Genomic DNA, 22,906 nt, shown 5'->3' with positions numbered 1-22,906 from the left:
AGTACACGGACCTCTTCAGAACCAAACTGAAGAAAGAGTTGTTCATACTTGAATTCTCAAACTATGAAAAATATGCTCAACTTGTTTAGTATTTTGTTTGTTTTCTTTTAAAAAACATGGCGTGTGACATGTTGTTGCATGACATGCCAAGATTTACTAACATGGTGAAAATTTATGTCTTTTTGTGAAGATGCATTCTAGTTAATGAATGAAACCGAGAAAAAATACTAATACTCAACTGATTCAATTTACTGAGTGACAAAAAAGGGAAAGCTTTTTTCACTTTCGCCTTAAATCTGACTTCAACAACGGAGACCCCAGTTAGATTATGTGGTGCTATTAACAAACCGACGAGGCAATTTTCACGAATTTCAGCGTGCTTTCAGAAAAATTGCTGTTAAGTTGTAATGAGCCCGATTTAATAGGGGGAAGAGTTGTAAGAGTAAAATATGAAAAGCTGAAAGTGGCTTTTAGTGCTCAATGGGACGAAATCTAATAATCTGGCATCTCTCTCAATCTCTAGGCTTTAAAGCAGGAGCCGCAGGCACTGTGTATTACACTGATACTAACCAAGGGCTAAGTCACAGGCCAGTACTTATCAACGAAGCAAACCACACAGTATTTGGCGAGGGATTCACAAAGCTTACAGTTGATAACTTTAATCGGAATCCCGATATTCCGACAATAATCATTAACGAAAACAGCTCATACTACGAAATCGACGAATTAGAGATGAGAAACCATGGCTTGCTTCACATACACGGCAACAATTCAAGTTTTGTCATCCACAACTTCACTGGAGACCGAACTGGTCTTGTGCACCTTAGGCAAGGTCAGAAGATGTTTGTTCAAGTTGTAGAGTCCAAGTCAGGCTACAGTGTTGCTCCTGTCAGCTATAAGATTGACGAAGGCGCCGAGATAGTATTCCCTTCTAGTTTAACACTATTAGGGACGAGGTGTTCCTTTGACGGACTGGTAATAGGTGTTCATCGGCTTATTGTTGCCGAAGGTGCTGATGTTGTGTTTGCTTCAACAACCCAGACTGGTATCAAAGAGGACAGAAAATTCAGATTCCTGACCACGCCAGGCAACATAACCTTTGCAGAAGTGTACGTACAGAAAGGCTCAAGGCTGGAGTTTTCGCGGATCAACAACACCTTAGTCTTTACTGCGATAATTTTCCGACTGAAATATCATGGATTAGTCAACATCAACTATGGTGAGATCGATTCCTCTTGGGCTTGGGTTGAAAGTGAAGGCAAACTTGTTTTAGACTACACCGGACATCCAGCCGAAATGGGCTCAGGTCCAGGCAATACAGTGAACTTGATTGGATCCGGTGCAGGCCATGGCGGTATGGGTGGAGTTTCCCAGGCAGGGCAGCTTGGTGGTGAGCCATATGGCTCTATATACAAAGCAGTTCACCTAGGTAGCGGCGGAGGTAATGGGAATGGAAAAGGTGGATCCGGTGGGGGTATGCTTCATTGGCGAATTGGACAGGAGATCGAACTGGATGGACTCGTTACTTTACGTGGTGGCGACGGTTCTGGAGCAAGCGCTGGCGGTGGTAGTGGTGGAAGTATCTTAATCGAGACAACGAACTTTACAGGCTATGGAGAAATTGATGTTATGGGAGGAGATGGCTCTGGTCCAAGTGGGTCTGGGGGAGCAGGTGGTAGAATATCGGCGCATGTACGATTTCGTCATAAGTATGCTGGAGTATTCAAGGCGTATGGAGGAGATGGAAAAACTTACGCAGCAGCAGGCACAGTGTACATAGAAGAAACTGCGCGTGGACCACAATATGCTGACTTAAAGTATGACAAGAGTACGAATACGACTTATATTACAGCAACCCACAGGTACATGGAAGTTGATAATGAAGATCGCAAAACCGAGGTGTCTACGATGATGATGGAGAGTGAGCACTTATTCTATGAATTAGATGAGTTGTTCCTTACAAGGCATGCTAATTTGCAGGTTAGGCATCCACCAGGGAGTCTTAATGTCACTGTTATTGTACACCGATTTCTTGGAGATGGTACAGGAAGATTTCATGTCAGGATCAACCAAACCATATATGTTGAAGTGGTGGAGTCGGAGACTAATGAAACCACAGCACCTTGTAGTTACAAGATTGACCAGGGAGCTGAAGTAGTTTTCCCAGCTATTGTTAACATCTATGGTACTAGAAGCATTATCGAAGGACGAATAACGGGAGTGGAACATTTGATTATTGCAAGTGGTGGGTTTGTTGAGTTCTCGTCCACTGCTCAAACAGCAAGAGAGGAGAATCGCCGCTATGTAGAGATAGACGAAAATGGCAACTTTTCGTTTGCTACTGTGACAGTTGAAAGGAATTCAAGATTAACTTTCAGTCGCATTCTCAACTACACTCTCAGTTTGCGTTGCTCGGAGTTCAGGATTAAATACGAAGGACTGATGACTATGAACCATGGCTATATTTATTCTGCATTTGCTTGGATAGAAAGTGAAGGTATCCTGTCTTTGGACGGTACAGGATTTGGACCAGAGCAAGGTCTTGGACATGGAACGACCAAAAATAATTTTGGCTCAGGGGCTGGTCACGGTGGGGAAGGTGGGAAAACAGACTATGGCGAAGGTGGAATCCCATACGATTCTGTCTACACCCCACGGTTGTATGGCAGTGGTGGAGGTAATGGCCGAGGAATAGGTGGCTCTGGTGGGGGTTCTTTGTTCTGGATCGTGGGTCAACGACTTCAAATCAACGGACTTTTGTCCTCAAAGGGAACTGATGGGGAAGGAATTGATGCTGGAGGAGGAAGCGGCGGTAGCATTTTGATAACTACTACAAACATGACTGGCCACGGCGAAATTGCTGTTCCTGGTGGCACAGGAACTGGTTCGGGAAGTGCAGGATCTGGCGGGAGAGTTGGAATTCACTGCCGGTGGCGATACAAGTACGGAGGAAAGTTTACTGACCATGGAGGACAGAAAGGAAGGTATGGAGGTCCAGCCGGAACAATCTATAAAGAAGAGAATTTCAGACCCCTACAATATCGTCACCTTAAATACATGAAAGAAACGAACACTACCATGTTAGCAGTTGATCACACTTACGTACATATTGACAATGATGGTTTTGATGTTCCCGGCGCAACTCTTCTCATGGAAGAAAATACCACCTACTATGAATTCGATGAAATGGAGCTAACAGGTTACTCACGACTTTTGGTCTATCATCCTGGAAACGTCACAGTAACTGCTGTTGTGCACAAGTTCATAGGTGATAAAAGTGGACAGTTCCACATCCGTCGTGATCAAAAGATTTTTGTGGAGTATGTTGAATCCGAAACAAACAAAACTGAAGCACCTTGTAGTTATAGGATCGATGTGGGAGGACAGATTATTTTACCGTCGGAGTTTTCAATGCATGGCACGCGTTCAGTTTTCGAAGGGATGATCATTGGCGTTCGTGATTTGCTTGTATCTCTTGGCGCTGAGGCTGATTTCTATTCAACCTCACAGACAGCACTGATAGAGAATGGCGACTACATTGCAATATCGAAGCCAGGAAATATTTCTTTCGCAATTGTTATTGTCAAGAAGGGGGGTGACATCGAATTCCGTAAAAACACTGGATTCTTGAGAGTAAATGTTGACGAACTGAAGATAAAATATCAAGGAAAACTTAGTATGAACCACGGAGAGATGTTTTCAACATTCGCTTGGTTGGACAGCCAAGGTCATTTTAACTTGAACGAGGGGGGAAATACAGCTGAAAAGGGACAAGGTGCCGGAAGTACGGTAAATTCAATTGGCCTTGGAGCAGGTCATGGAGGGAGAGGGGCTCGATCAGGAGGACAAGCGTATGGTTCAGTTTATCGCCCCCTGGTACTAGGTAGCGGAGGTGGAAACGGGGGAGGAAAAGGAGGAACTGGGGGCGGTCAACTTCTTTGGGAAGTTGGAAAAAGATTAGAACTTAACGGACTTGTCTCAGCCATAGGCGGAACAGGTAATGGCGGTCACGCTGGTGGTGGAAGTGGTGGGAGCATTCTCATCAAAACAACAAACATGACCGGGCATGGCGAGATTGCTGTAACTGGAGGAGATGCTATTAACCAAGGGGGAGGAGGATCTGGAGGTCGCGTCGGAATACATTGTCGTTTTAGGTATACATTTGGCGGAAAATTTACCGACAGAGGTGGTTTTGGAACACAAAGCCAGTATGGAGCTCCTGCAGGGACAGTTTACAAGCAAGAGAATCTCCGTCCACTGGAGTACCGAATACTTAAATACAGTAAAGAAACTAACGAGACTTTCCTGGCTGTAGATCATACGTACCTTCATGTAGATAATGAAGGACATGATGTGCCTGAAGCCACCGTCCTTATGGAGGAAGGAACTACAGATTATGAGTTTGATGAGGTTGAACTCACCGGGTACTCACGCCTTATTGTTTATCATCCAAACGAAACGGACGTTACAGTGATAGCACATAGATTTATTGGGGACAAGACTGGACAGTTTCATCTGAGGGTTAATCAAACCATCTATGTGGAAGTAGTCGAATCTGAAACAAACAGAACTGAAGCTCCATGTAGTTATCACATTGACGAGGGTGCAGAGATTGTCCTTCCAGCGGAGTTTCATGTTCATGGAGTTAGGTCGGAACTTTACGGGTTGATGACAGGTGTGCACTTTCTTTTCCTGGAAGACGGAGGCACCCTTAAGATAGCATCATCGGCACAAACGGCGCTAACGGAGAACCGGACTTACATTGATATCACCCAACCTGGTAACAGCTCTTTTGCTCACATCATAATAAAACAAGGCGGTTTGTTGGATCTGGTGCGTGTGGAAGATGTCGCTGTGTCAGTCACGTCGTCTGTGTTTGAGGTTCTACATAAGGGAACAGTGCGAGTGAACCATGGTGTATTTTATTCCGCCTTTGCTGAAGTGGAAACTAAAGGTGTAGTTGTACTTGATGGGGCTGGTTACAAGGCAGCGACTGGTCCCGGTGCAGGGTCGAGCTATTCGTCAAATTCAGGATCTGGAGGTGGTTTTGGTGGACAAGGAGGACGATCTCATAGTAATAGCAACGGGGGTAGCGCTTATGGATCTGTGTACAAGCCGCTCTCTTATGGTAGTGGGGGAGGACATGGGAGGTGGAATGGAGGAGGAGCAGGTAAAGTGTTCTTAGTTTATCTTTACAAGTGATTTGGAGTTGTGTTTGGAGACTAGCGCACTCTGAGTGTAGTTTCAAGTTGAAAACTTGGAATAAATCGACAACTTTTACGTACTCTTCACTGCAGCTGTCATTTTTTACATTATGATCAAACCAGGACCAAGGGTTTTTGTTTCTATGAAAAGTAATCCCGCTTCTTGTAGCTCTTAATTCAAAGAACTGGGTAGCTGATAATCGATAGACATTTTTGCATCATTCTGTATGTGACACTAACGCACAGAAAACGTTATTTCTTTTAAATGCTTTTAGCAGTGCTTAGACTGCTAAAAAAAAGACCGCATATCTAAAGAACTCCACCTCCCCCCAACGTAGTGTCATCGTGATTTTAAAATGTAATTGTTTACCTCCCATGCTAATGACTTTCGATATCTCAATATATATCGATGTTTTCAAACATATATAGGCGGTGGTTCTCTCTGGTGGCAAGTTGGCAAACTTGTTCATCTTGACGGCCTTCTATCATCCAAAGGAGAGAGCGGTAGCAGCAATGGTGGTGGAGGAAGTGGTGGGAGTGTTCTAATAGAGACCACGAACATGACTGGACACGGAGAAATAAATGTCAACGGCGGGGACGGGCAATCGAATGCAGGAGGAGGAGCAGGTGGAAGAATTGGCATTCATGTCGACTTCCAGAATAATTTTGGAGGTTGGTGTAAACAAGTTTATTAAGTTGTAAGATAATTTGGTGTTATCGAATGAGTTGGTATTGTAAATTGCCACCGTAAAGAGTTGCTAAAGCTGAAGTTTCGAGCGTTAGATCTTCTTCAGAGTGACTATAGGAATTGTGGGTTTAAAGGCAGAAATGTTGTTGGTAGGAGGATGGTAACGTAAAAAACGTATAAATTAATTGAATGAAAAGCGTTGGTTGATACCGTGGGGAATAAGAGTGCCGTTTTGAAAGATAGATATTTAAGATTTTGTCCGCCTGTTGGGGCATAGATCGCAGATGCGCTAATGTTATAATTGAAAAAAAAGATGGTGACACTTTCCAGGTAAATTCCGGTCTGCTGGGGGGAATGTTTCTGGCTATCCCGCCAACGCAGGCGCAGCTGGTACAGTTTACAAGTACGAAAGTCGGCGGGGTCCACAGTACCGTGACCTCAAGTACAATCCGGACGCAAACTTAACATCCTTCAAACCAGAGCACTCCAAGGTCAAAGTGGACAATGAAAATAACAACGTTGCTACTCCGACGGTTATCATGGAAAATCAAACTGTGTTTTATGAGTTTGATGAGATGCAAGTGGAGGGACATTCTACAGTGATCTTCTACCATCCAGAAACGGCACGGAATGTGACGGTCATAGCTCACGAAGTAACTGGAGATAAAACCGGTATTATAAAACTGGTGTCTCGACAGCGCTTGTTTGTATTTGTTGTGGAGTCAACGCACACTTACATGGACGCTCCGTGTGGATTTCATGTCGAGGACTATGCTGAAATTATCTTTCCTACGGAGGTTATCCTTCGCGGGGAAAGCTCAACCATAAGAGGGCGGATTACTGGAGTAGAGAGGCTTGTAATCGAGAGAAATGGCTTCATAGAGTTTGGAGGAACAGCTCATACTGCGCAGTTACCCGAGGAATCACAGTGGATTGCTGATAATCCATTTGACCCATTCACTCCAGGGCTTATCATCGTCCCACAGTTAATCATTAGTAATACCGGTGTAGTTAAAGTCAAGATGACTCCGATCCGAGTTGTACTTGATATCGCCGACACCAATGTCAAAAAAGGTGAGCCCAGGTTAATGCTGATGTGTAACACACTGGAAAAACCTTCATAATATTGTCCACACTCTGTCATTATATTCACTGCTGAAACTGAGATAGACAACAGGGAACAGTTAGCCTAGCTTTAATATTATAAATCACAAGTACCCGGCTGTGCTCGTAGGCTTCACTAAATCTTTACAGTATTTCTCTCATCACCGGGGTTTTAGACCTCCGGTAATATTAATTAATTCCTCTGACACTTATTTATAGACAGAAATCGACGATTACATTCCTCTTATGCGCTTAAAACTCTCTAGACTCTGAGCCGCAAATTGTGTATACAAAGCTCTTATTATAACTCATTCTTGATAATATTCGGACTTTTCTTTCAGGTGGTCAACTCATCCTTTATACAAACCACGTGACCATTAATGCTGACTTCGTTACTGTCGAAAGTGGAGGTCTGATAGACTCTTCAGGTGCTGGTTATACAGCTGCAAGTGGTCCTGGAGCTGGATCGGGAAGTACAGGTGGCAGCCACGCATCACCTGGTGGGGGAGCTGCCTCAGGAACACAGTATGGCTCTGTTTATTTGCCTGATGAACCAGGAAGTGGTGGTGGCTACGGTGCCGGTGGTGGACAGGTTTATATTAAGACCGGAGGATATGTTATAGTCGAGGGAACCATTCGAGCCAATGGTAATGGTTTGTCGTCAACATCCTCTGGAGGAGGAAGTGGTGGTGCTATTGTTGTGAGGAGTTTATTCCTTAAAGGCTATGGAACTATCGAGTGTCATGGAGGTTTGTATCAATTATTTCGAATCTAATAATTTTTTTTGTATGGATTTCCTTAAAAAAGTCTCAATCGAAACTAAAGGTTTCCGAATTGTTAATGTGTAGTTAGTATGTTTTTTTTTACTTATTTCTTTGAGCGATAACAGGCTATTCCCTGCAAAGAGGAAGGTTGCTATCTAACTTAATCAATGCAAAAGTAGTTAATGCAGTAAAAGGGAGACATTTTAGGTTTAGCTACGTGTAAAACTTGGCTCGTGCATGTCGAGAACTTATAAGATCTTACTGTTAGCTCATTGCTCGTGACAGGTAAGCTATGTCATGCTGTAAAGTTATAAAGACAAGCGACCTTTGATTTGATTGTTAAATAAGAGGATGGTTGTAAGTCAATTCTAGGCAAAAATTTTGAAAGACATCTCGCATTTTCAATCAATTTTCAGGTCCCAGTCACGATGGAGCTGGTTCAGGGGGCCGTATTGCTGTGTACCTCACAGAGCACTTCATCTTTAGAGGGAGCTTGACTGCACTAGGAGGCGATAGTGGCACCAAGAGATATGGAAGTCCAGGAACAGTTTACATTGATGTCAATGTGGGCGAGGAACCATATCGCATTGTACAAATTGACAACAAAAACAGGGACAGTTTGCTACCAGTTACCCTAGCCGAGGCAAACACATCACTCTATGAGTTCGAGCGAATCCACTTAGTAAGGAAAGGAGCGCTTGCTTTTAAGGCGGTAAGCTTGAGATGATTGAATAGCTTCAGTGCCTCACGACAAATGAATAATAATTTAGTGTTTGTAGCGTTGGTGATCAGCTCCTTTTCTAGTCATGCTGTCGCATCTAGTTAATACTTTGAATCTCACTTTTTACGAAAAGAAAACTGAAGCCAACGACTGCTACGAGATTGTTTTTTTTCCTTCTTTGAATTCTCATGATCAAAGTTACCTATCGTAGACAAAATCATGAGCCACGTTGATAACTCTCAGACTTGGTGTTTTCGTTCGAAGGTTTCGGGAAAGCTGGTCAAAATATTTATAGGGAAAGCTACTGGTGACAAGACAGGCATTCTACTGGCATTGCGGAACACCAGAATATACGTTGAGAGTCATAGCGTTCGCACCGAGGCTCCTGTGAACTACCAAGCCGATACAGGAGGTCAGATTGTATTTCCAATACAAACCACTCTTCTTGGTACCAGGGCTCCAGCATTAACTGTCAACGGTGAGATCCACGGCATAGAGGAACTAAGGTTGTCGTCAAACGTCGGTAGCCTTGTTACAGAAAAAGGCTTCTCAGCTTGCCTAGATTGTCACAGTAACTATACATCCGATTACATTGGCCATTACTGGTTTAAAAAGCTGCAGGTGGATTTGGGAGGAACCTTTGAAGTGCAAAGCTCAGTACAAACAATCTCATCTCAGGCAGTACGTCTTCACATGGGAGAGATAGCTCTAGACTATACAGGATCACTGAAGGCGGACGCTGCGAAGTTGCTCACAGAATATTTCAGTCTCGAGTTTGACGCAGCTACGGACGCCTCAAGCTCTGGTTGGTCATCCCAACAGGGGCCTGGAAGTTCCACAACTTGTTCAGGTGTAGCGGGAGCTGGTCATGGTGGCCGAGGGGGGACAGGATATATCAGTGGATGTACATCGTGCACAGCAAATGGTTAGTGAACTTTTAGGGTCGGTTTCCTATAGAAACAGGGATGAAAATAACTCGATAAGGGTAACCCTGATGCTATCGAGCAAGGTGAAGCCATGAACTTCTTGATATATAGATTTGTGAATCGTGAAGTGGTATAAAAAACTAGACGTCATCCTAGGGGCGTCAGTAAAAGACTCAACAGTCGTTACAGACTTTTAGAAGTAAGGGTTCAAATAGTAGCCGGAGAGGTAAGGACTCATATTTTAAAAACCGAACATCTTGGGTTCACAATTCGTATACTCGGTTATTGTACATCGTGTTAATTCATCTTATTTTCAACGCGCTGAATATGTGGTTAAATTTTTCAGGAGGAAGAGAGGGTGTATTCTCTTATCAATCCAGTTGTTGTGCAAGGTACAACGACAGAAAATAAGCGTTTTAATTGAAAGATGTGTCTCTAGGACGCATTTGTGTGATGTTGCATTCTAAACTATTTCTCAAATTTTTTTTATTTTAATTATTTCCAGGTGGTAACACGTATGAAAATGTATCCCAAGCCATTCAAGCCGGTAGTGGAGGTGGAGTCAATTTAGCTGATGGGGGAGGCGTCGTCTTTGTAAGTGTAGAAAAGCTCTTGGAGCTCGATGGCTCGATCAAGTCCGATGGCGCTAATGGAGACTATGGTGGAGGAGGAGCAAGCGGTGGAACTCTTTGGGTCGCCGGAAGACATTTTGAAGGGCATGGGCATCTCACTGTGAAGGGGGGTGCAGGAAGCCATCGATCTGAATGTTGCAGTGGTAGTCCCTGCAATAGCCATAGAAACTACCATGGTGGTGGGGGTGGTGGCGGACACCTTCGTCACTTTTCCCCCGATTACATCAGGCGCGACATAATACGAAACAGGGATGTATCTGGTGGGGCTTCGGGTGGTGGAAGTGCTGGTAACGGAGGAAGTGGACAGATAAGTGCAGCTGGTAATCAATGTAGTGGTCATGGAACATTTTCCGTTCAGGAAGGCAGTTGCACGTGTGATGCTGGTTCTTACGGCGTAAGTTGTCTGTACCAGTGTGACGCGTCAATCACATGTCTAGGACACGGACGTTGCTCGGCTTCTGGTGGGTGTGACTGTGACGCTGGTTATGTGGGTTATCGATGCGAACATAAGTGTGACGCCGCACGTGACTGTCACGGGAATGGTCGTTGTAGCGTGACAGGGAAGTGTGTATGTGACCCTTGCTATAGTGGAGATGACTGTAGGTACGAATGCTCAGGCAATGGGACCTGTATTGGTGGCAAGTGCAAATGTGATCCGTGCTATATCGGAACTCACTGCCATTCGCTCTGCTCGGGACATGGCACATGTAATAATGGCACTTGTTACTGCGGCAGTAAATGGAAGGGTGATTACTGCGAAGTCCCAAAATGTCCTAACGACTGCTCTGGAAACGGCATCTGCAACAGCGCTCTTCTCACATGTTTTTGTAACCCAGGCTGGCGTGGATTGGACTGCAGCGAGCTTGACTGCCCTGGTGAACCGGATTGTCATAATCGAGGTACCTGCTCATCGATTAATGGTACTGTAATGTGTGTCAACTGCAGTGTTGGTTGGATGGGCCCTGCCTGTAATGATCCTTGTATCAACGGTGTACAAAAGCCAATGGACAGTGGATTTTGTAAGTGCAATCCCTGCTGGGCTGGCAAGGGCTGTGATGCTCTATGTATGGGCCGAGGTACGTGCTCCGATAATGGAATTTGCAAGTGTGATCCTCTCCAAGGCTGGCGAGGAGACGTTTGCCAAATTCCTGGATGTCCTGGTGTTGGTAAGGATTGTACGGGTAATGGTGACTGTAACAGCGCTACACACGAGTGCACATGTTACCCGGGATGGGCTGGTCTGGGATGCGATATTCCTGATTGTCCAGGGGCGCCAAACTGCAATAACCGCGGCTACTGTAATGCGTCTGTTACTCCCCCACAATGTCAGAACTGCAGTCGAGGCTGGATGGGAGCTGCATGTGCTGATCCTTGTACGTTTGGAGAGCAAACTCCAATGGACAGTGGACAGTGTGTTTGTTGGCCTGGATACACAGGTAAAGATACAAATATCGGCTGGTTTGTCAATATAGCGTGTTCCTAGAGATTTTTTATTTTAATATCTTATCATAACTTTTACTTGCGTAAGTACTCCCAAAGAGGCTTTGGGGTGAATTTGACTCTGTCTCTGTATCTTTGAATTGAGTCACTGTATCTTACGTGAAGCACTGATAGAACTCATGCTTATATTTGAGTGTTTTTTCGTTGGATAAGAAAACAAAAACTATTTCAACTTTATACAGCATATTTTAATGCTTTGTGGTGTGTATTACCTATGATTAGAAATGATTTTTCTCTTAAAAAATTATGGAAAGGAGAAGGTGGTGTTACATGGTGCAGAAGCAGTGACATAACAACCTTTCACACATGATTTTCAGCTAGCTTTGTAATTTCCCTTTCAAAATTAACGTAAGCCCTTTGTTTTACATTCTTCGTGTAGCTCTAGGATATGGTTCCCGGTTGCCCATGTATTAAATTTCCGTTGTTTCTTCTAAAGGTGTTGGGTGTGACAGCGAGTGCTCCGAACACGGTAAGATTGTCAACAACAGTTGTGTGTGTGATATCGGGTGGCGAGGAGATCTCTGTGATAATCCAGGCTGCCCTGGTATTGGCTCAGACTGTACGGGCCACGGAATATGTAACTCCGCAACGCATATTTGCACTTGCAACAAAGGCTGGGCTGGTGAAGGCTGTGAAATTCCAGACTGTCCAGGGACCCCTAATTGCTTTGAACGAGGACTTTGCAACGCTTCTGTAAACCCACCCAAGTGCCAAAATTGCTCCAAAGGCTGGATGGGACCGGCTTGTAATAACCCTTGTGTGCATGGTCAACAAGTTCCAATGGACAGTGGCAATTGTGTGTGTGAGTCTGGGTGGGTAGGTGTGGGGTGTGATAGTGAATGCTCAGAGCATGGAACCATCGTTAATAGCAAATGCCAGTGTGACATTGGGTGGCGTGGAACATATTGCGAAAATCCTGGATGTCCAGGTGATGGAGAAGATTGTTCCGGTCATGGGGAATGTAACAGCGCTCTCCATACTTGTATATGTCAGAATGGATGGACTGGTGACGGATGCCATATTCCAGACTGCCCTGGAAATCCAAACTGTGCAGATAGAGGTAAGAATTCTGAATTACGGGAAACATTTTAAAGCAATTTATACTTATTTTCTCATTATTTTAATGCGAAATGAAATGCGTTGTGCACTTTTACATTCAGCAAAGCTTTAAGTAAGATTTTCAATAATTCCGACAATAAATATTGTGGCGTTATTTCTATAAATTGGTAATCGTTTTTTCACGTGTGGTACGCGAGAAACAACTCCCTATTGGGACTCCGAGTCACTCACTTACTTACGCGCTCACTCAGGTGTAAACACTGTGGTAATTAGTCGTCGCGATCTTGCCTTAGGCTTAGTAACCGGCTCGTAAGCGATAGCCCGTTGCTTTAAAAACCACCTACCGAGCTATCAAAAATGTATCTAATCAAAGCACAAACCGCGTCGATTGTTTACGATCTGTTGTGAAGCGAGAACCGTGGGAACAATTAGAGTTTATTGATTAATTAATTAATTGAATTACATTGTCTTATGTAAACATTGGCGGTTGAATAACACTTTAGCGGTCGATAATAATCCTGTTTTTTTTCTCTGACAAAATAAATTATCGGCCACGTGTTAAATTTCAAATCAAGCTAAAACTTGCGGTCACAAAGAATACGTACCGAGGTGTATCGTTCTGTCGCAAAAAACTTTAGGGGTTTGTTATCAGATGCAAGAGGTAGAAAACCATCTCAACAAAGATAATCGCGTGACTATGCAGGCGAAACGTGATATGAAAATGTAATGAACCCCTGGATTAGGCTAATACAGGCGAAGAGAGATTTGGATCGTAGCGTCTAGGTTTGGTGACTTTTGCAAACGGAATTTGGTAAATTCAGGGCGCTTTTTCCTCTGCTGTTTTCAGTTTAGTGCGCCTAAGGTATGCGTTAATTATTCTATGGAGTTTTGAGGAGTTGGATGGTTACCATCATTCTGAATTTCTCCTTGACCTCCTGTTTTCAAGCAATGTCACGAACGAAACCGAAAAAACCTCGAGACTTTTTCGGAGTTCTTTCAGTCACTTTAATCTTTACAACGCAATTTTTGATAAAAACAATTGATATTTTCTGTTAAATTATTCCTTTCCCGAGTAGAATGGGATGTCGATTTCGGAAAATGAGCGAAAGATTGCGTACTTTTTACACTCCTCTGACATCTACTAAGGTGAAAGGAGAATACTGAACCGCTCTTTGCTTTTGGTTGTAAAATAAACGAGCTCCCCACTGGTGTGATCCCTGGAACGGGCGGAAAAGTCCATTAAAGGTCATAAACGTTACAAGTTAAATTTCCAACATTCCTTCACGAATGAGTTTGTAATATGTGTGCGACAAAAGCGGACAAATAAGGCATTGGCTTTATGCGATGAAAGCAACCTTGCATGCTCCATTTTTTATCTCTAGATTTCTACCACAAACTGGCCAAATGTATTCTCTGATTGTTTGAAGCTATCAAGTTTAATTGTTAGCCCTAACAAAACGATCTGTATCGTGGAGACGGATAGAAAGAGAGACTAGCAAACAAGTATACGGAGTACAGATGAAACGAGCACCTAAAATACTAAAGCATTAACAAACTGACTGATTGACAAAACGCTGTCTCTCTGATGTTCACAACTTGAACTTTCCTAGACGCGCACATAAGATGATAATTCAAAACGTTTTTTGTTTTACTCTCACAGGCGTTTGCAACACTACCTACAATCCTCCCAAGTGTACAAATTGTATTGCCGGCTGGATGGGTCCTGCGTGTGAAGACCTTTGCACAAATGGAACCCAGGTGCCAATGGACAGTGGAAACTGTGTTTGTGATCCGTGTTTCGCAGGTCGTGGATGTAATGTAGAGTGCAACGGATACGGAACATGCTTGGAAAACAAGTGTCGGTGTGATGAACTTACTGGCTGGCGTGGATCGCTTTGTGAAGTTCCCGGATGTCCAGGATCAAATGGGAAGGACTGCAGTGGAAATGGAAAATGCGACAGTGCAAATCATATCTGCATATGTGATCCAGGTGAGGAGAGTAAACCAAATTCAATTGAATAATGTTAAAAACTTTGAAATGGAGTAAACAGGTTTAGGAGGTATATATTGGCAGCTTTTGTCATTTGAAGACGTCATCTTCTCTTCCTTTCTAATTTGATATCTTCCCTTTTATGTTGGTTTCTTCTGCAAAGAATTAAATCGAATTGAAATGTATTAAGTCATCTTTTGGTTTCGTCATTCAAACAAACTTTCTAAAAGTACTAAGGTGATAGGATGAAATACACTCAATACAATCCAGTCGGGAAAAAAATGACATCTCTCTTAGGATTCATCCTTTTTTATTCCCCACTGACGGCACGTTTTTGCTCGTTTGTCCCTTCTATTAGAAATTCGATTATTTTTATTTCTATTAGAAATCAGTATAACTTGCACTGTTAAATAATCCTCCTCATCATCGAAAGGCAGTAGGAACGAAAAAAAAACTCTTAGTAGACATTTTGGCAAAAGTTTCATTGATAAAAAAGGCGCGTAAACGTAACTTATAATTTGTAGACCTGCAAAAGGGATCATTAAACAGTTGTTGTAATGTTGTCCTTTTGTCAAGAAGAGGCACCCTACAGATGTATATCTGCGTTCTTGTTCTATGGGGAATGTAATTTTTATTAAGTAATTTACTTGAAACTTTTCTCAGGGTGGACGGGTGTTGGCTGCCATCTCCCTGACTGTCCTGGCGTTCCAAACTGTTTTGGTCGTGGACACTGCAACGCGACTAATCGTGTGACTCCTGAATGCACGGACTGCATTCAAGGCTGGATGGGTCCAGCTTGTAACGATCCTTGTGTCCGTGGTTACCCCAAAGATGGTATCTGCGTATGTGATCCTTGCTTTACGGGGAGCGGATGCCAAAGTGAGTGCTCCGGATTTGGAGAATGTATAGACAACAAATGTGATTGTGGCCAAGAAGAAGGTATTGCTCATATGGGAGAATACTGTGAACTGCCAGGATGCCCAGGCCAGTGCACCAGTCCCGATAACGGCTTTTGTAGCATGGACACTCAAAAATGTATTTGCGCTCAAGGTTGGGCTGGGGACGATTGCAGCACGCCCGATTGTCCAGGGGAACCCATTTGTTCTGGCCATGGAAGCTGCAGTAATTCGAACCCACGACGGTGCAACTGCGAGCCGGATTGGGCCGGTGTTATGTGTGAACTTCCTTGTGTCAATGGAACGAATTATGGTAACTCATCAGGTTGCATTTGCCACTCTTGTTTTTCTGGTTCGGGCTGTAATGTTGAATGCTCGTTGAATGGAAAGTGCGTGAATGACAAGTGTGTCTGCGATAAAATCTTGGGATACAAAGGAGACGTCTGTGAAATTGCAAGCTGTCCTGGGTGGCCATTTGACTGTAGTAACCACGGAAGCTGTAACGGAGCGACGTTTGAATGTACATGTGTTCCAGGGTGGTCAGGTGCTGCATGCGACATTCCAGACTGCCCCGGTGATCCGGACTGTAATGGACGTGGTGCGTGTACCCCATCCATTGCGGACAATGAAACACCTAAGTGCATCTGCCAGCAAGGATGGATGGGTGTTGCTTGTGAGAAACCCTGCAAATTTGGCACACCAACAGCTGACCATATTTGTGACTGTGACGATTGCCACAATGGGCCTGCTTGTGACATGCTTTGCTCAAACCACAGCTCAAATTGTGTAAACAAAAAATGTGACTGTGGCTTTGATGGGTGGCGTGGAAATTATTGCGAGAAGAAAGGATGTCCCGGTTACAAGAAAGACTGCTCGGGGCATGGCCAATGCTTAAGTGCGTCACAAACGTGCATCTGCGATCCAGGCTGGAGTGGTATGCCTTTTCGTTTTAACTTTGCGTTCAGAAATTGTCCTTTACAACCATTTGTGTTTCTGTCAAAGACAGTTTAAAACGTTGAAAACCTGTAAAAACATCCTCCAGTGTGATTCATTAGGGGCGTTTTCTACTCGGCTAAAATAAATGTATTTTTAGATTAAAACACCGGGCAATTTCCAGTCACCATGCGTTCGATCGTGAAGAACCTCTGCAAATATTCTTATGAATCTAAAACTTTCTTACAGAGCTATGGGGAGTGGTTCAATTTTGATCTCCAAGAATTTAAAGGATTACATGCTATAAACAGTATTTCAAAATCTGTGTCAATTATCTGACTTTTCTTGAATCTATAGGTATTGGTTGTGAACAAACGGATTGTCCTGGCGATCCAGACTGCAACAATAGAGGCCAATGTATACCAGCTGAGACTCCTTACTGTGGTAATTGTGCGCAGGGCTGGGCAGGCATTGCTTGCGAGTTACCTTGTGTGAATGGCACTCAAAACCAAGTAGATCCTACGGTCTGTGATTGTGAACCCTGCTTTAATGGACTGAGCTGTGATGTGTTTTGTTCTGCCAGAGGCAACGCTACGTGTACCGAGGGAAAATGCTATTGTGGTTTCGAAGGCTGGCGTGGAGATTTCTGCGAAAAGAAGGGATGTCCTGGTTTGTTTAACATGGACTGCTCCGGACGTGGTACATGTAACAGTGCGACGCAGACATGTGATTGTAATCCAGGATGGGCCGGGCGGGGATGCCATGAGCCAGCTTGTCCTGGAACCCCAATGTGCAGCGATCATGGTACGTGTGAGAGTCTTGCAACCATATCATTCTGTTCCTGTGACAAAGGTTGGATGGGCAGGGCTTGTGAAACCAAATGTGAACATGGTACCCCACAGCAAACAGCTGATGGATCCTTCTTTTGCCAGTGTGATGACTGCTTCAGTGGTATATCGTGCGACATGGAGTGTTCTGGTCGTGGAAACTGTACAAATAACACCTGTGACTGCGGATTTGAAGGGTGGCGTGGTCCCACGTGTGACACAAAAGGCTGTCCAGGTTGGGGATCAGACTGTTCCGGTCATGGTTCATGTATTACTGCTTTAGGTATATGTTACTGTCGACCTGGTTGGTCTGGGAGAGGGTGTCACATACCTCAGTGTGCAGGGGGTGGAAACTGCAGTGGGCATGGCGTCTGTGATGGGGTCAACCACGATCCCCCAGTTTGTGTCTCTTGTGACTCAGGATATATGGGAGAAGGCTGCGAGCAAAGATGCATAAATGGAACAGTTATAAAGTCTGGAGAGGGGGATACTTGTAAATGTAATAGTTGCCACACTGGGGTCGACTGTGGTGTGGAATGCAATGGACATGGAAAATGCAACAACGGAAAATGTGCTTGTGATAGTGGCTGGAGAGGATCTAAGTGTGAGACTATTGGTTGTCCAGGACAAGGGGTCGATTGCACTAATCACGGTGTTTGTTTGCTGGTTACACAACAATGTGACTGCTTTAACGGATGGAAAGGAGAAGGCTGTGATATCCCAGATTGCCTTGGTGTCCCCGACTGCAATGCATTAGGAACATGTTATGGAGGGGTTGATCCGCCAAAATGTGTGAACTGTACTAACAATACGATGGGCCCCTCGTGTGAATTTCCTTGTATACATGGGAGGGAAAACCCACCAGACAGCGTTATATGCGAGTGTGATCCGTGCTATATCGGTCTGGCCTGTGACACTGAGTGTTCTGAACGAGGAACTTGTAGAGAAGACGTGAATCCGAAAAGATGTGAGTGTGACTCAGGATGGAAAGGCCCAACATGTGAAACATTAGACTGCCCTGGGGAACCAGACTGTAGCGGACGAGGAGCCTGTGTGCAGCAGGGTACTCCTCCTACAGCGGTATGCCTTTGCAATCAAGGATTTGATGGTGATGACTGCAGTAAACTTGTCTGCCCTGGTCGACCCATGTGCAGTAACAGAGGCACCTGCACATTAGTAGGCGGCATTCCAATGTGTGTATGTAATCATGGCTTTGATGGAAGTTCGTGTGAGCGTTGTCTGCCTCAGTTTACTGGATCAGAATGCGATAAATGCATCACAAATTACATCGGATGGGCAGTTGGCTGCAACATTTATTGTGTCCATGGTAACGGAACGGGACAAAACGAGGACATTTGCACGTGCCATAATGATGCAAATCTTGGTTACTGGAATGGAACAAGTTGTGATCGCTGTGTGTTTGGCTGGGGGCTGCCATCCTGTGCCGTGTGTGATGATGCACATGTAGGAGAGAATTGTAATATTGACTGTTTTTCTGCACATGCTCAGTACCGCGACGAACTTGACGGAGACTGGGGTAAACATCCTGTGACACCAATTTTGAACTGTTTGTACGAGAACGCCCATGACGAAGTGTTTGCCTGGTTTGGATACCACAACAAAAATCCTCACAACGTATACCTGAATGTTGGAGCGGACAACTTTCTTACTAGACCTTACCTGGATATCGTTCCTGGAGGATTAAAGGGTTTTGTTCTGAAGACCGGTGGTGCAGACAATGCCACTGACAATCTTGTTCCTTTACCAACCCAAGATTATGGTCAACCTAATAAGTTCGTTCCTGGCAGACACGACAAGGCTTTTAAAGTTAGGTATGAACAAACTGACACCGCTAATAATTAACTCAGGACTTACACGAGTCACATAGATCACTCACAGAGTAGGATACTGCGGTAACTTTTACGTTTACATCTGATCGTCGGAATAATTCTTAGATGTGTCCCTTTTTGCTCTTCACCACTTAAATGGATTTAAAATTGTTGGAAACACCTGATTGAGATAAAATTATCGAAGAAGTTTTTATTCAAAAACAAAACTTTCTGAAGGTGAATGAAACCTTTTCCTGAAGGCTTCAACGTATTTAGAGTGCAGTCAAAACGCTAACAACTAGAACTGTTATGTAGTACTGTTGTTTTCCATTTTCCCTTCACTCAGAATGGAAGACGCCTATCCAATTGCCTGGGTTTTAGCATTCCCACTGTCAAACGAGAGAAATGCAGCAGTAGCAAATCAGTCTCTTCTCCATACTATGAAGTGTACTGATATTGAGGCACAGGAGAATAATGTAAGTTTAATGATGTTTATGTCTATCCCATGGAATGATTTCGTGGTATGTAATCACAACACTAATAAAAGCAGTAGCTCGAAGGAGTCATAGGAAGGAAAGGGGACTAATGTTGCAATAGTCAAAGGCTGAAATCATGAAGGATTCATAATGAAAATCATGTTGCAGTTCTTAACATCAAGCCTATTCAAATCTTAATGTCTTGTTAAGAGAAATATCAAGCTAATATCATGAAATTTAATACTGTAGGTTTCGAGTGAAAATTACATATGTTCCTGTCTTGATGGATACTGGGGCTTTGCGTGCCAGTTTGATTGTCCCGGCGGACCTCAAGCGCCATGTCATAACAATGGCTTTTGCAATAAAACCACGGGATCGTGTTCATGTGATCCTAACTGGCGCGGAGACGAAAACTGTACCACATGTTCGCCAGGTTGGTACGGACTTGATTGCTCGGTAGTCAACCAAAGTACAAATAATTACACTGCAGCAGCATATGGACATGGTTACTTTATAACGATCGACGGCGCAGGTTACAAATTCTTAGGAAACGGAGAATATCATCTGCTGCTGTCTCATTTATGGGAAGTCCAGGCTCGAATGGTGACATGCTTTTCTTCGAGCTCTTGTGTTAATGCGGTTGCTGTGAGGATTGAACAGCACACGCTATTGCTGCATTCAAGGTTTGTTAATCGAAAGGAGCCTGTTGTTTTTGCAAATGGAAAGAGAGTGTATTCTGTTGATTTTGAATTTGGCCCAGCAAGTCACCGCTTTACTTTTAAACGAACCTCCCGGTTACAATTTGTACTCTCATCCTCTTATGGTTTCCGGCTCATAATTCGTTTATATGATCGATATCTTGATGTTCATTTGCGTGTAGACAATCAAACATATTGTAAAACAAGCCAGGGACTGTGGGGTAACTGTAACCTCAACTCACTCGATGACCTGTACAGCAGAGATGGCAAAATAGTTACAGGACTGAATGTCTCTCAGTCTTACGTCACTGAATTGTATGCAAAGTCTTGGAAAGTGACCGAAAGAGACAGTTTGTTCGTCTATGACATCAACAACTACCACGAACAGAAAGAGCTCTATGGTGGCGGGTACGCGTTATATTTCAACAACTTGGGTGCCCATACCGAAGAAATCTACAGCTTCTCCTTATCTGACATCACTATTGAATTCATGGTTCGCGCTGAGAGTGAAAACGGAACTCTTCTCTCGTACACCAGCACAGACATGTTTGCTGTAATTCTGGAGTCCGGCAAGATCAAGTTACGCTACGATGATATCATTTTAGATACTTTGGCGGTAATTCAAACGCACAAATGGAATCATATTGCTTTGGTCTGGTCATTAACGACGCGAATTCTTCAATTCTACCACAGGGATGATACTGGAAAACGTGTGAACAGTCGGAACTTTCCAATTACCAGTAATGTGAACGTATTTCAACCAGGAGGAATTCTCGCCCTAGGTTACTGTATACCACCACCAGGTGGACTAACATTGTCTCTCACAGAAGGATTCATTGGCCAAATCGACGAACTACGAATTTGGAACCAAAAGCTCGATCCCTTTTCCATCTCGGCTAACTGGAGAGGAAACCTGGGTTGTACCATGCGAGTTCCAAACCTTGCAAGTCTTTGGAAGTTTAATGAAGGCGATGGCGTTGTTGCGCATGACTGTGTATCGGGCGCACATATATATTTTAAATCGGGTACCTGGAAAGGGCCCATGTGGGTCTTCTCAATGGTTGAAATTCCTCAGTTTTCAGTAGACACTAGTACCGCATACAGCTTCAGATTCGGTAGTTCCTGGATGAGTGCGGAACAGTTATGTTACAACCTCATTTTTGGGTCAATGTTGAAGTCAGGTCACATTCTTCTAACGACGTCGACATTGTGGTTTTACCACATGTCCTGTGTAACATCAGTTACCAGGAGCAACGATCATGGACATTCTTACTGGACCTTGATGGCTTTGTCGGATTTTAATCAACTGATCGTAGAACAAAGTTCGTGGTTTGCTCAGAGCCTTTGTAATTCAGTATCTGTTTTCAACTTCCCAGTTTGGTATGGAAAGAATTGCGACTATCAATGTAAATTTGGCCTTCCAGGTACCAATGAGCACAAGTGCTTTTGCATGAAAGGATTTTTCGGTTTGAACTGCTCAAGCGAATGCCCAGGTGGCAACAATGTGCCCTGCAATGGCCTATCTTCATGTGACATTTCAATCGGAACATGTAATTGTCCAGTTTCATCAAACACCACCTATGATTGTAGCGTCTGCAGTCCAGGGTGGATTGGATCGGATTGTTCTGTATCACTCGGAGAAAATAGGAGCAGTTCAGAAAACTTTACTTGCCAAGGTTTTGGAGCAACTCATTACACAACATTTGATGGCGTAGGTTACAATTTTAGGACTTACGGGGAGTTTTACCTTATGAAAACCAATCAGTTTACCGCGCAGGTGCGGCAGATACCTTGCATGAATGCTTCGTTTTGTATTTCATCGGTAGGAGTGAAAATCGGCTCGACAGAGATCGTCATAAGAGCTTCATACAATGGCACTGGAATGCCTTTGGTCTGGCTAAATCGTAAACTTACGGATGCGACATCTGTAATCCTGGAAAACAACTTCAGCTTTCAAAAGGCTTCCCCCAAAGTGTATGAAATTGCCAAACCTGGGAGGATTTTACTGAGAGTAAAAGCATGGCAGGACTATCTTTCGTTTGAATTAACGTCAGATTCTCAATGGTGTATTGTTGGCTCTGGAATTTGTTCCTCTTGTGACTCAAACGTTGTAAATGACTTTACAAACAGTACAGGTACCATGTACTGGGGAGGTAGTATTTCAGAAAGTATTATAATTAATATCTTACGTTCGCAGTGGCAAGTCTCTGCTATCGACTCGTTGTTTATATTTGGATACACGAGCTATAAAGAGCGACGAGAAATAACTTCTAATGGCTACGCCCTGAGCTTTAATGGTACAACTGCTTCAACAGGAATTTTGAATGCTTTTTTCAAAGACTTCACAATTCAACTGTTTGTCAAAGTTCACTCATCTGGAGGTACAATCCTTTCTTACTCAAATAAATTTACATTTGCCCTAGTCAACGATGTCCGAGTCAAAATCTTCCTTGGTGGAGCTTCGTACGACATGGGAATTACACTACCTTCTGGAACTTGGGTACTAGTGTCTATCGCGTACAGAGCTTCAACAGGTAAATATACTGGATGTACATATTTCTCGGTCTTTTAGTTCTTCATCCATCATTGAAACTGGATTAAGTTTATGAGATGTTAAGTCGTGCTTGTTGATTGAGCTCAACCTTAACATTAACTACAA

At 43.7% G+C, this 22,906-nt stretch overlaps 1 protein-coding gene across 1 annotated transcript in view; it reads left to right on the top strand.

The window, feature by feature from the left end:
- The window catches only part of LOC113680433 (uncharacterized), a 105,731-nt gene that overhangs the window by 67,155 nt on the left and 15,670 nt on the right, over window positions 1-22,906 (top strand). The window contains exons 52-64 of the mRNA XM_089184248.1: window positions 524-5,170; window positions 5,634-5,876; window positions 6,223-6,966; window positions 7,338-7,745; window positions 8,177-8,472; window positions 8,746-9,406; window positions 9,913-11,475; window positions 11,976-12,599; window positions 14,259-14,588; window positions 15,252-16,418; window positions 16,775-19,076; window positions 19,420-19,549; window positions 19,799-22,781. Of these exons, the coding sequence (XP_089040374.1) occupies window positions 524-5,170; window positions 5,634-5,876; window positions 6,223-6,966; window positions 7,338-7,745; window positions 8,177-8,472; window positions 8,746-9,406; window positions 9,913-11,475; window positions 11,976-12,599; window positions 14,259-14,588; window positions 15,252-16,418; window positions 16,775-19,076; window positions 19,420-19,549; window positions 19,799-22,781 (16,098 nt within the window). The remainder of the gene's footprint in view (window positions 1-523; window positions 5,171-5,633; window positions 5,877-6,222; window positions 6,967-7,337; window positions 7,746-8,176; window positions 8,473-8,745; window positions 9,407-9,912; window positions 11,476-11,975; window positions 12,600-14,258; window positions 14,589-15,251; window positions 16,419-16,774; window positions 19,077-19,419; window positions 19,550-19,798; window positions 22,782-22,906) is intronic.

The sequence above is a fragment of the Pocillopora damicornis genome, chromosome 10 (genome assembly GCF_964200805.1).
Source record: "Pocillopora damicornis chromosome 10, jaPocDami1.2, whole genome shotgun sequence".
Lineage (NCBI taxonomy): Eukaryota > Metazoa > Cnidaria > Anthozoa > Scleractinia > Pocilloporidae > Pocillopora > Pocillopora damicornis.
The sequence above is the reverse complement of the archived record's forward strand: the minus strand, read 5'-3'. Positions and strand labels throughout refer to the sequence as shown.